Source organism: Peromyscus leucopus, chromosome 16_21, assembly GCF_004664715.2.
Source record: "Peromyscus leucopus breed LL Stock chromosome 16_21, UCI_PerLeu_2.1, whole genome shotgun sequence".
NCBI classification, from domain to species: Eukaryota; Metazoa; Chordata; class Mammalia; order Rodentia; family Cricetidae; genus Peromyscus; species Peromyscus leucopus.
Window position 1 is genome coordinate 16,900,732 of NC_051084.1, and position 14,001 is coordinate 16,914,732.

General features: G+C 42.1%; 1 protein-coding gene across 1 annotated transcript; it reads left to right on the forward strand.

Moving 5' to 3' along the window:
- The first annotated feature begins 11,831 nt into the window (after positions 1 to 11,831).
- Positions 11,832 to 12,944, forward strand: LOC114682690 (olfactory receptor 10C1). Its single transcript, XM_028856661.2, has one exon. It carries the CDS (start codon positions 12,006 to 12,008, stop codon positions 12,942 to 12,944), a length of 939 nt encoding a protein of 312 aa, XP_028712494.1. The 5' UTR covers positions 11,832 to 12,005.
- The last annotated feature ends 1,057 nt before the right edge of the window (positions 12,945 to 14,001 follow it).

Here is a 14,001-nt window from a genome sequence, read left to right on the forward strand (position 1 = left end):
CAACCTGTGGGTCATGTCCCCTTTGGAGATCGAACAACCCTTTTACTGGGGTCACATATCAGATATCCTACACATCAGATATTTATGTTAAGATTCATAACAGTAGCAAAATTACAGTTATGAAGTCGCAACAAAAATAATTGTATGGTTGGGGGTCACCACAACATGAGGAACTGTATTAAAGGGTGGCAGCATTAAGAAGATTGAGAACCATTGATCCAAGACACATGATAAGACAGAGAGGAGGCCAGCAATGGAACATGTCCCCTCTGCTGGTCACAAACTATATCCACAACTCTGTCCTGTTGGCTTCAAAGCCTGGCTGAGGGCTTTTAGAAAGCAGAGTGGCATGGTGGTGTAGTCCAGATGAAATTAGACAGTATTCATTAGGAAGGCTCAGATCCAAGATAGTGGAGGACAGAGAGAGAGAGAGAGAGAGAGAGAGAGAGAGAGAGAGAGAATGCTAGGAAAGGAAGAAGGAGGGAGGGAGCAGCGAGGGAGGGAGAGCTCACCCAGATGATAGTGAAATATAAAGACATGGTCACAGGTTATGTTTATAATTTCTATTCTCCCAAAAGCAAGTTCATTCACCACAGGTTCCTCTGAAATTTGCTATGTAGACCAGGCTGGTCTCTGCCTCCCAAGTGCTAGGAACAAAAGCCTGCATCAATCACCACATGAGATAAAATTTTAATCTACCATAGTGAACAACAAAGTCCTGCAACAAATACCTAATATGTAAAACTGCCTCTCCTGTAACCTAAATCTATGGCTTCACCAGACTGGGGTTCTGCACTTGATTGGTGCTGCTGCTGTCTCTGGCTAATTACTCCAGTACCCTCCCTGCCCACTTCCCCATCTACAGGTCTGTGTGGCATGATTTGTGCACTCACTCTGTAACTTCTTGGTTATTTTATCTGCTCTAAATCAAATCTGCACTTTGTATCCTCTCTACACTGTTGAACAGGACACAGGTAAGTATACTAACCAGCCCAGACAACCTCTCATGACCCTGGTTTTTAGAGTGTTTAAAAGTTCCCCACCTGAAGCCTGTTTCACATAAGAAGGAAAGATGATTAAGATTTTCAGAACAAGGCATAATCAATCCTATTGTTTGAAGAGTGAGGAGTTAGGAAAAAGAGGAAGAAGAGAGCAGTAAGATTCAAGAACTGCAGAAAAGTGAGAAGACATAACAGAGGCAAGGTGAATGAGAAACGGGTATTATCATAGGCTTAAGTAGACCTTAAAGAATTTGCAGTCGTAAAACCCCCAGGATGGGAGGATGGCTGACTTTGAAGTTAGAAAAAGTATGCAGGATAATTTTGGAATTAAGATTACTTTGGTCAAATTAATTCATCAGAAAATGAGAATACTGAAGAATACCTGTCTAATTGTCTAATGAGCAATGACTCCCAGACAACCCTGAGTTAGAGATGCAGCTCTCATCCAACCCAGACCCTGAGACAGCAAAGACCCTCAGCTGAAATCATCACCACTTCTAGCAAAGTAATTCAAGTAACATTCGAGAACACATATTTGAAGGAATATGTGCCGAATTATAATTTGTAACTTATCTTTAAAACAAGAATTTTTTACTTTCTTATGTACTTTACAATATCTGCTAAACATGTTATTTTTATGAATGCCAAACAATAAATAAATTTCAAAGTGTTAAGAGAAAATCATGTAATTTTAAGCATATTTAAGCTTTCCCATACAATAAGAATGAAGGACAAGTGCCAAGATGAGATCATTTACTGTGTCCATCTTAGCACACTAACCAGAGCCGGTGAGCAGGAGTACCTACCCCCTTCTGAAAATGACCAGAAATCCAGGGGAAGGATTGGAATCATCTTGTAAGGATCCAAACAGCAACATGAGGACCTTGAAGGAATCAAAAGGGATTTCCTGAAATGCTTGCCACAAAGAGGCTTTTGGGCTCTCTAAGCTAATGGAAATCTGTTACTAATTAGAGGAAAAATCTTTCAAAACCAACCTTTTAGCTTGTTTAAAAGGTCTATGAACTAAGCTGTGAAACTTTATACAGAAATGGGAGCTCACCTGGGAAGCGTTGGAGAGCAGCCTGTGCTCTACAGACTAAACTGAAGGAAAGAAGACAAGCTAAGGCTTTTTGAAGACTTCAGAATGGCCAGATTTCCCAACTTCAGCTCCTTCATTTTTTAGCTCAACCTGAAATAACGCAGGGTCTTGATTGGAAACATCTCCCTTGCTACCCTCCATACCTGAGCTGTTCTCTCCAACCTCCATGCCCTCTTCTAGCTCCCAAGACATCCTGCCCTTTCACTGTGAGCCCTTTTATCACAAGGGAAGGCTGGCAGGAGTGGCCCCTGAGAACAAATTATATATTTACTGCAGAGCAACCTTAAGTGAACAAGATGAAGCAGCCCACTGGGGCATTATTATTATTATTATTATTATTATTATTATTATTATTACTTATACATTTACTGTAGAGCAACCTTAAGTGAACAAGATGGAGCAGCCCACTGGGGCATTATTACTATTATTATTATTATTATTATTATTATTATTTATACATTTACTGTAGAGCAACCTTAAGTGAACAAGATGGAACAGCCCACTGAGGCATTATTATTATTTATCATTATTATTATTATTATTATTATTATTATTATTTCTATTATTATTATTTATATATTTACTGCAGAGCAACTTTAAATGAACAAGATGGAGCAGCCCACTGGGGCATTATTACTATTATTGTTATTATTATTATTATTTATAGATTTACTGCAGAGCAACTTTAAGTGAACAAGATGGAGCAGCCCACTGAGGCATCATCATCATTATTATTATTATTAGAGAATTCTTGAATGTTGGTTTGATCAAAACTGGAGCAGAAACTAAAAGAACTACAAGAAACCTTCCTTTCCATCCCCTTCGGGAAAATGCTCTGCACTCCCCAAGGCATCTCACTACCAACTCCCAGCATTTTTTTTTTTTTTTTTTTTTTTTTTTTTTTTTACTTTTTTTGGTTTTGATTTTTGTTTTTCAAGACAACGTTTCTCTGTGTACTCCTGGCTGTCCTGGAACTCACTCTATAGACCAGGCTGGCCTTGAACTTAGAGAGTCACCTTGCTTCCCAAGTGCTGGGATTAAAGGCATGCACAACCACTGCCTGGCTTTTAAAGGTGTATTCATTTATTTATGTGTATACGAGTGCTCCATCTGCATGTATGTCTGTTCACCAGGAGAGGGCATCAGATCTCACTACAGATGGATGTGAGCCACCATGCAGTTGCTGGGAATTGAACCCAGGACCTCTGAAAGAGCAGCCAGTATTCTTAACCTCTGAGCCGTCTCTCCAGGCCTAACTCCCAATCTTTTTCCAGTAACTCACCAACAAACTCACCTGACTCTGCAATACCCTAACTGGCAGATAAATGGCAAAGATATATTGTAATGGGAGGCATGAATGGAAATGGTATAATCTAGCAAAACTTAACAAAGACATCAAATCTTATATACCTCATACAGGCAAGAAGCCAAAAAAGAAACTCCCCAAAGTCAGGGTTAGGGCAGGGTTTTGTTTTTGTCTTTGCAGGAGAATAAAAGCACCCAACTAAGGAATCTGGAGACTATTGGACAAGTGAAACATCTGAAGAAAAAGGACAGATAATCAAAAACAAATGTCCCAAGAAAAAGAGTAAATTGGCCAAGTGGTATCGCCCACCTCTAGCTGACTGACCTGAAATCCCAGCTCAGAACCCCAGACTAGCATGGCACCCATGCCACCATCTTTGACTGCTCCTTCCCACCAGACAACCGCCAATGTTCTCCATAAACACTGGTCACCTTCGAGTTGACTGCTGTGTTCTACCAAGCTAGTATTGCCACTAAGCTCAAAAACACCACCTAAAGATCAGCTTCAGACTGCTCAGGACACTCAAATTGCTGAGTTAATATGAGACTGACAATTACATTTTACAGAACTTTGAACTCAAAAATACTTAATCCTGAGACTGCCAAATATAACCACACTGGACATTGTGGAAAGCTTTGCAGAAATAGCTTCATTATTGTAAGTAGTTTTACTGTACTAAAACCTTTCCTTTTATTTCAGACAAAAAGGAGGAAATGTTGTAGGATATTTGATCACACTATGAACCCCAAGATTGTGTTATTTACTGGAAAACCCTGTTTCTAGTTGTGGTGTGTCTCAGCCCTAGCACACACCTTTAATCTAAGAGTTTTCTGCTTGAATATTTCTGATTGAATAAAGTCAACCAGAGGTCAAGAAGCTGAGCAAGCAACCAGTTGACAGGGAAAAAAAAAAACATAGAAAGTAAGAGATTCGGGAGGATGGACAGAGAGATGCACAGGAAGTAGAAGGGAGGGACACTGAGTTTGATGAATCTTGATTGAGATGGAACAGGAGAGAGGTCCTTTTTCTGGGATGTCAGCGGAGGAGGAAGGACAGCTGGGTGCTTTCTCTGCCTCTGAGCTAGCGGGCTTTCACCCCAACATTTGGCTCCTGAGTCTTTATTGGTAAAATCAAACGATTTTGTTAAAAATTCATTGTTCTGTGATTTTATAACATTTCCAGCTGCTGACCTTCTCCCTCTTCCTCTTGGTTTCCTTATACTTTTGCTGGGCAATGTCTTTTCCATGCTCCTTGTGACTCTGAATGGAAGCCTTCACACTTTCATGTATTTTTTCATCTGCAATCTCTCTTTGGTTAAGCTCTGGTATACCATGTTTACTATGTCCATCCAACTTTCTAAATTTTGAAGGACCATCTCAGTTCCCAGCTGCATGACCCAGTATTGTTTCTTCTCCTTTGGCTGCCATTAGTTATTCAACCTCACCACCATGGCTTTTTTTAAGCTATATTTTATTATTTTATGTGTATGTGTATGGACCTGAGTGCATGCATGTACACCACACACAAGTATCCACAGAGGCAAGAAAATGGCATCAGAGTCTCTGGAAATAGTTATAGACAGTTGTGAGCTGCCATTTGCTGCTGTAAATTGAACCTGGGTCTTCTGCAAGAACAGCCAATGCTCTTAACCACTGACCATCTCTCCAGCCCCAACCACCACTACTTTTGACTGCCGTGGTGCCATTTGTTGAATATTCCATTACCCATTATTGTTCAGTTCCCTGGCATGTACCACTCTGGTTAGGATCTGATGGTCTGTGGGTTTCCTATGTCTCATATTCCCATCCTTCCTCCTTGCACAGATCTTCTGCATACCAAACTAAATCAGCCATTTCCTCTGTGATGCTGACCAGACCTTTGACTTGCCTACACACAAGTGCCATCTAGGTGATGAGCTATGTTCTGAGCAGCATTATTATCCTAGAATTCTTGAGCTTCATTGGGGTCTCCTATGGTGGTATTTTATTTGTATTGAAATGTGATTTTAATTGTATGTTAATAAATAAAGTTGCCCGGGGTCAAAGCTATTAGAGCCATAGCAAGAGCATGGCAGTGGTGGCACACGCCTTTAATCCCAGCACTTGGTAGAAGAGCTAGGTAGATCTCTGTGTGTTCAGGGATACAGCCAGCATTGGAGACACACACCTTTAAGACCTGGAGGGCAGTACTTACACGCAGTGACAAGGCAGTCATGTGTTTGGTTTACAACCAATGAGAAGGCAGAACAGAAAAACTATGTAAAGACATGCACACAGGAGGTAGGTCTCTTTCAGAGAAGTAGGAGCACCGTAGGAGGAAGGGTAAGATTTTAGCTCTGAGCTCTGACCTCTTGGCTTTCTCTTTTACATTGGTTCTGTGTTTCTTATTTAATAAGACGGTTGGTTACATCTACAGTTTCCTACTTGCAAATCCTGGCCGCAATCCTAGCAATGGCAGGAGCTGCCTCACATAAAACCATGTCCACATTTAGCTGCAGCTGCCTTATCTCCTTCTCCTTTACTGTTCCTCCGTCTACTTACTTCTTGTTTTCCTTCTGTTGGCCTCATACTAATTCCTGTCTGTGTTGGTTTGAATGAGAATGGCCCTCTGTAGGCTCATATATTTGAAAGGTTGGTCTCTAGTTGATGGAACAGTTTTGGCAAGATTAGAAGGTGCCATGGCCTTGTTGGAGGAGGTATGTCACTGGGGGATGGGCTTTGAGATTTCAAAATTCCACACCAGGCCCTCTCCCTCTCCCTCCCTCGCCCCCTCTCTCTAACTCTCTCACTCTCTCACTCTCTCACTCTCACTCACTTGCTCTTTCTGCCCCCTACTTGTGGTCAATAAGATCTCGGTTACTCTGGCAGCACCATGACTGCCTAACTGCTGCCACACTCCCTGCTGCAATGGTCATGAACTTACCCTCTGAAACTGTAAGTAAGCCCCCAGTTAAGTGCTCTCTTTTATAAGAAGCCTTGGTCATAGTGTTTCTTTACAGAAATAAAAAAAAAAAAGGTAAGACAGAAGTTGGTACCAGGAACTGGAGTATTGCTGTGATGGGCCTAACCATGTTTTTTTGGAGAAATATGGAAGACTTTGGAACTTTGGCCTAGAAAAACAGTTCAACCATATAAATGAAACTTAATGTGTCATCCTATTAGGAGCCTGGAAAGCAGTAGTGCTGAGAGAAATGCAGACTATGGAGGTTCAGGTCAAAAGATTTCAGAGTGGAACAAAATTAGTAACTGGTCTAAAGATCATTTTTTTGATATTTTGCAAAGAATGTGGCTGCTTTCTACCCTTGTCCAAAAAAATTGCCAAATACTAAATTAAAGAGGTTTAGATTAAGATTATTGGGAGAGGAAATTTCAAGACAAACTAGTATTGACTGTGTCACATGATTATTAGTAATCACTCTTATAATGACATATAATGAAAAAAAAGAGCAAGCAGGGCAAAAAGAAATACAAAACATAAAACTTGAGGAGAAAAACAGCCCCAAGAAATTCAATATTAAAGCCAAGCCTTGTACTCAAAGAGATGAGAAGTTTAAAGAAAGGTCTGATGCTAAATGTAATAAAGGAAGTGGAACCCTCAGGGAGAGACCCCACCCAGCTAATTCTTCATTCTGTGAACCAAAAAAGCTAAGAGATTTCCTACACCTAAAAAGCAGCTACAAAGCTTATGCAAATATAACTCAAGAAAGAGACCAGTTTCCAGCCCAGGTACACAAAAGGACTTGACAGCTTTGGGACTTATTCTGGTTGTAGAGTCAACACAAAAATACAGGAGTAAAAGGGTTGTGGAATCTCCCTCCTCAGTTAAGAGAAGCTACTGAAGCCAGGAGTGTGACAGGAGAGTCCCTTCAGGAGACCCAGAGAGGCCACTTCATGAAGCTGTTGAAGTGATTCCTAGATTGCATTGAAGACCCCCAATGTGTTGGAGATGCCAGAGCCGTGGGATGTCTGCCGGGGTATGCTGCATACAGGGTGTGGAACCAGCCCAAGAGAGAGATGTGTGTTGCAGTCAATAAAGCTAGAAGAAGTGGGATATTCAAAGAACCATCTAAGCCATTTGTCATTGATATAGAGCTTTCTCTGCTGGGTTTAGGTCTTGCTTAATCCAATACTTCCACACTATGCTCTCTTTCCTCCCTTTTGGAATGATAATGTATAGTCTATACCATTGTATTTTGAAAGTATAGTATTTGATTTTTGTGTTTACAAAGGGTTACATTTAAGAGATTGCCTTGAGTCACAGAAGAGACTTTGGACTTTTAAACAGTGTTGAGGTTGTGAAATACTATGGGGACTTTAGATGTTGGACTGGATACATTTTGCTTAATCATATGGCTACAAACCTATGGGAGCTAGGGAGTGGAATGTGGTGGTTTGAGTGAGAATGGCCCCCATAGCTCATGTGTTTAAATGCTTGGTCCCTAGTTGGTGAAACTGTTTTGGAAGGATTAGGAGAGTGAGATCTTGTTGGAAGAGGTGTGTCACTGGGGGTGGGCTTTGAGGTTTCAAAAACCCATGCCAGACCCAGTCTCTGCCTCCTGCCTGTGGATCAGGTGTAAATTCTCAGTTACTGTTCCAGTGTCATTCCTGACTGCCTGCTGCCATATTCTCTGCTATGATGGTGAAGGACTCACCCTCAGAAATTTTAAGCAAGCTCCAAATTAAATTGTTTCTTTTATAAGATGCCTTGGTCATGGTGTCTCTCTCTTAGTTATGATTATTGCTGTGAAGAAACACCATGACCAAAAGCAACTTGGGAAGGAAATGATTTATTTGGCTTATGCCAAATCAAAGCAAATGTAATTCAAGGAGGGGGCCAGGTATTATTACACTTCCTTTTTTTTTTTTTTTTGGTTTTTTTCGAGACAGGGTTTCCCTGTGTAGCTTTGCGCCTTTCCTGGAACTCACTCTGTAGACCAGGCTGGCCTCGAACTCACAGAGATCCTCCTGCCTCTGCCTCCTGAGTGCTGGGATTAAAGGCATGCACCACCACTTCCACAACACTGATCATCATTGAAGGAAGTCAGAACAGGAACTTAGGCAGGGCAGGAACCTGAAGCCAGGATCTGATGCAAAGGGCATGGAGGAGTGCTACTTATTGGCTTGCTTTCCATGGCTTGCCCAGCCTGCTTTCTTGGAGACCCAATGACTACCATCCCAGGAGTGGCTCCACCCACAATGGATAGAGCCCTCCAAAATTAATCACTAATTAAGAAAATGCTCTATGAGCTTGTCTACAGCCCCATTTTAGGGAGACATGCCTCTGAGAATACAGTCCTCATCTCCACAACTGTCATGATAATAATTCTGCACTGTATTTTCCATATGCTTTATGATAAAGTATGAGCAAGGAGGCTCCAGGCTTTGTGAGCACCTGTGTGTGGTGCTACTTCACAGTTGGGGCTGATCATAACTCAGAAACTTATGAATGTCACAAACTCTAACACTAAAATCCTGCAAGATCAAAATCTCTTAAGTCTAACAGCCTAGGAAGTCATAAATATCATGATATTTCAGGTAACTGTGGGTATAAAGCTATGTGTACACAATTGTCAGCCATACTGATATGTGTTTACACATTTACCTTATTGATTAATGTCTTTATGAATATAGATTCATAATTGATATACCTATGCAAGCTTCATGAACATACCTAAGTCAAGTGATATGCATGCAAAAATGTGTACACTTTTGCCTATCTTGTGAGATAAAGTAGACTGTTTTCCCATATTTTATATTCCTTCAATAAATACTTTGAAAAATGCAAATAGACATCTTTAAAGTAATTTTTAAAATACATCCTGAATTACATTTTAGAGATTTAAACTTTTGTGATTATGACATTCAAAACTGTGTCTTTTGAGATAGTGATACACACTCCTTGTGTCTTTTGAGATACTGATACACACCCCTTACTGAACATCACCTGTAGAGTGTTTTCCTGCTTGGGAAAATGGCTATTGATAAAAGCAGATAGTTCTGATGACTGGCTTATTTTCTGCAACATAAGGAGAATGTCCTTATGTTTTCTTTAAGTCTCTGACGGCCTGAGTGTCCCAGCACACTCTGCTTTCCAGTCCAGGAGAGTCAGGCACAACTCTTATGAGTTAATGCACACTAAGAGAGGGATCTCATGTGGATTATATCTGTCGACATCTATCACATTAGAAAGTAAAATTGTTGAAGCCCAGCGTAAGGGTGCATGCCTAAATTCCCAACTTTTGGAAGGTGGAGACTTTGATCAGGGAAGAGTTTAAGATCACTCTCAGCTACATAAAGAATTTGTAGGCAGCCTGGGCTATATGAAACAAAAAGAGAAAAGAGGGAATTGGAAATAAATGAGGGGAACTGGCTAAGAGAGAAAAGAAAGGATGAGAAAGAGGGCTAAAGGGAGTCTAGCATTCTGCAAAAATATAGTTTAAGATGAAGGTCTGCAATTTTAGCAGCAAACACTGGCATAGAGGTTCCCTGTTCCTCCTAGTTTGTTCAGTTGTGTGGTGGTTGTGAATTGTCTTAAAAGACTTAAGAGCATCCTGGTCTATGCAGGTCAGCCAGAGTCACATGGTATGATTCTATCTCAATAAATAAATAAAATTAACTAGGGTAAAAACTAAACAAAACAAAAAATATCAACTTCTGACCTCCACGTGTAGACACATGAATACTTATACACATGAACACTCACTCACACACACACACACACACACACACACACACACACACAGTAAATTCATTATTGAACCATATCATTAAAGAATATATTAATAAGCCGGGCGGTGGTGACACATGCCTTTAATCCCAGCACTTGGGAGGCAGAGGCAGGTGGATCTCTGTGAGTTCGAGGCCAGCCTGAGCTACCAAGTGAGTTCCAGGAAAGGCACAAAGCTACACAAAGAAACCCTGTCTCGAAAAACCAAATATATATATATATATATATATATATATATATAAATAATAAATAGAATTACTGGTTTTGTAAATGTAGTGACATCTACAGTGATGGAAAGGAGAAAATAAAAATGAGTGACCAGGGATAGTATATGAGAGCTAAGAGGGAGACCCATACATAACCCTTGAGGTTGTCTGTGAAACCTTCTTATAGGTCAGCCTCTGCCTCTTGCCATCTAAGGAACAGACTCCAAAATAACATTAATTAGTTGTGTGAGGCTCTCCCAATTGGGAAGCAGAATGTACTGGGAGACTCAGGTCCTCAGAGACTTAAAGAAAATTCTCCTGATGAGGGACCCATGTTGCAGAAGGAGAAAAAAAAGCCAGTCATCAGGCCCTACCTGCCTTTATCAATGTCTGTTTTCCCAAGTAGGAAAACACTATACAAATGATGTCCAGAAAAATGCTGGGAGATCCAGGATGAAATAAAGCAGGGACTGAACCGCAGCAGGATCAATGTGTGGGTTCATGGCTCTAATGAATATTTATATTTTTGCATAGCATTTGAATTTATGTATCTACTTAAGTTCATCTTTTTAGGTGTCTATATTTTTATTATATGTAGTCACTTTCAGTGTTATTTGTAATGATGTTTGTATATGTACATAATATATGATACATTTGTGACTTTGAATGAATCTGGCTTCTGAGGTTATTAGTTTACACTTCTGTGCTTAGATTTAGAAGTGTACCATGTTAGTGTATGCATCTGTGAGGTTTGTGTACAAAATCTGGGGAGTTTTATATGTATTGTGATATAAAAGCATGAGTCTGAGAGCACCAAGATGCAAAGATGGGCAACTGGAGAAGGCTTTGTATTCCACTACATTTTTATTACAGAGATCTTCACTCCTCTGACTAGATAATAGCTTTATTTCCTGCAGCTGCCTCAAAGAGATGATTTTGAGTCTTTTCTACAAATGAGAGACTGTGAACTCTATCTGAGGTAAGATGATAGCAAATAAAGAGAGGCTAATGGAAGGGGGAAAGAATGGATCAGAGAAGAGACACGTTGAGAGCGAAAAAAGAAAGAAATGTATTGGAGAAGAAAAGATAAAGGATTTAGAGGAGGAACAGGACAGGAAATACCCTTGACTTGGAATAGGATTTTTCCCCGCTCTGAATGTGAATCAAATTCGGGTTCATCTGGGGAGGAAATGTCCACCCCAGCAAGGATGGGAAATGGAGAAGCATGAAAACGCTGGCTGCGGTGGATACTTACTGTAATTCCATTGCTCACGCCAGTGCACACGAAGCTGATGCAGGAGGATCTAGGTGAATTGGAGACCAGTTTAGAATACAGTGAATTCTAGGCCATTCTGGGATATAATTGAAACCTAAAACAAAAGGAAGAGTGAGAGAGAAGGCAGAACAATCCGGAGTCAGAGCAGAAGAATCTAAATTCAGTGTGTACTTCTGACCGTGGGGACAGCGCAGAGATCAGAGACAAATAGCCACCCAGCGCGTTCTTAGGGTGGCCGGGGTGTAACATGGCCTGTGCGTGAACATCTCAGTTCAAAGGCCCTGATAGCTTAAGAAAAAGGGAGTCCCCAGGCAGAGAGGTCATCTCTGCCCTCTTCGAAGCACACACAGCCTCTTCCCGGCCCCTCCTTCCTGGCCAAAAGCTGTGGCAGATGGACACCAACACCTCCCTGGTGACTGAGTTCGTGCTGGTGGGCTTCTCGCGTCTGGCCCACCTGCAGGGCCTCCTCTTCTCCCTCTTCCTGGCGGTCTACCTGCTCACGGTGGCAGGCAATCTCCTCATCGTGGCGCTAGTCTCCACAGACGCAGCGCTGCAGTCCCCCATGTACTTCTTCCTCCGCATCCTCTCCGCCCTGGAGATCTGCTACACGTCGGTCACCGTCCCCTTGCTGCTGCACCATCTGCTCACTGGCCGGCGCCACATCTCGCGCTCCGGCTGCGCTCTGCAGATGTTCTTTTTCCTCTTCTTTGGTGCCACCGAGTGCTGCCTGCTGGCGGCCATGGCCTATGACCGCTACGCCGCTATCTGCGAGCCCCTGCGCTACCAAATGCTGCTCAGCCGGCGGGTGTGTGTGCAGCTCGCCGGCGCCGCGTGGACCTGCGGGGCTCTTGTGGGGCTGGGGCACACCTCCTTCATCTTCTCCTTGCCCTTCTGTGGCCCCAACGCTGTCCCTCACTTCTTCTGTGAGATCCAGCCGGTGCTGCAGTTGGTGTGTGGGGACACCTCGCTCAATGAGCTGCAGATTATCCTGGCTGCCGCCCTCATCATCCTGTGCCCCTTTGGCCTCATCCTTAGTTCCTACGGGAGGATCCTGGCCACTATCTTCCGCATCCCATCAGCTGCTGGTCGCCGAAAGGCCTTCTCCACCTGTTCCTCCCACCTGGTAGTGGTATCTCTCTTCTACGGTACCGCCATCTTTATCTATATCCGTCCTAAGGCCAGCTACGACCCAGCCACGGACCCCCTGCTGTCTCTCTTCTATGCTGTGATCACCCCCATCCTCAATCCTGTCATCTACAGCCTGAGGAATGCGGATGTCAAGGCCGCGCTGAAAAGAAGCATCCAGAAAATGGGGCCCTCGGAGATTTGACAAAGGGTGGAAGACTCCTGAACAGAACTCCAGGTTGCAAATTACCAGGGATCAACGGAGAGGCTATTGATTTCCTCAACGCCCACTGCTCTATTCAGACTCCTGTTGCAAAGGCTTGATTTTTACAAGGAGAACAATTTAACTAAGAACAAAGTTGCAGAATATCAACTTCCTCGCCCCACCACACACACACACACACACCAGACTATGGAGGTAATAAAGTTTTCACCTGCAGAGCAATGGTCCTGGAAGTTATCTGGCATTCAGACATGGTAGGAAAGGCCTTTTTTCTTGAGTTAGTAGGCTAGCACACATAAGCATATCCAGAAAAAAAAATCTGTCCCTAGTAAAGCTCTTAAAAAGTGAAAGGAGATCTGAAAAGAATCACGGAAGTTAGATCTTATGGACATTAATACACCACAGTGGTTGAAAGAATTGATGTTAAAACACACTTGAATTCAAATATTTTATATTTGCTTTTTGAGACAGAGTCTGATAGTGCTCTGACGGGTCTCAAACTCATTATGTAGCCCAACCTGGCCTTAAACACCTGATTCTCCTGCCTCTACCTCCCAAGTGTTGAGATTGCAGGTGTGTACCACCACACCTGGCTTGAATTCAAATCCTAATTTTTCCAACTAATTAGCTGTGTGATCATAAACAAATGATATAATCTCTCTGCACTTTAAACTCTTTATCCATAAAGCTAAGATGACAAATAAGTCAATTTCTCTGGAAGTTTGTGAGAACCCATGCTACATGGGTATCTCTACAAATATTTTTAATACTAAATCAAACCGATTGGCACAGAGAGTAATGTCCATCTGACAGTGTGTGCAGGGGAAGAGGGTATTTCTGCATCAATGGGGTTGGTGTTAGGGAAACCCAAAGGAAGGTGGAGAAAGATGCCACACAACAAGTCTGCAGAAAAATGCCCCCATCAGTAAGACAAGCCAAAAACATCCAGGACACTAAAGATGAATAGAGTATCCATGAAGTATAGGAGTTTGTGGAAAGCAGAGCAAATTAATGAGAAGTTCTGGTGATGCAACTCTAC

Coding starts and splice junctions, on each gene's coding strand:
- LOC114682690 (XM_028856661.2), top strand. CDS start 12,006: ATGGACACCAACACCTCCCTGGTGACTGAGTTCGTGCTGGTGGGCTTC.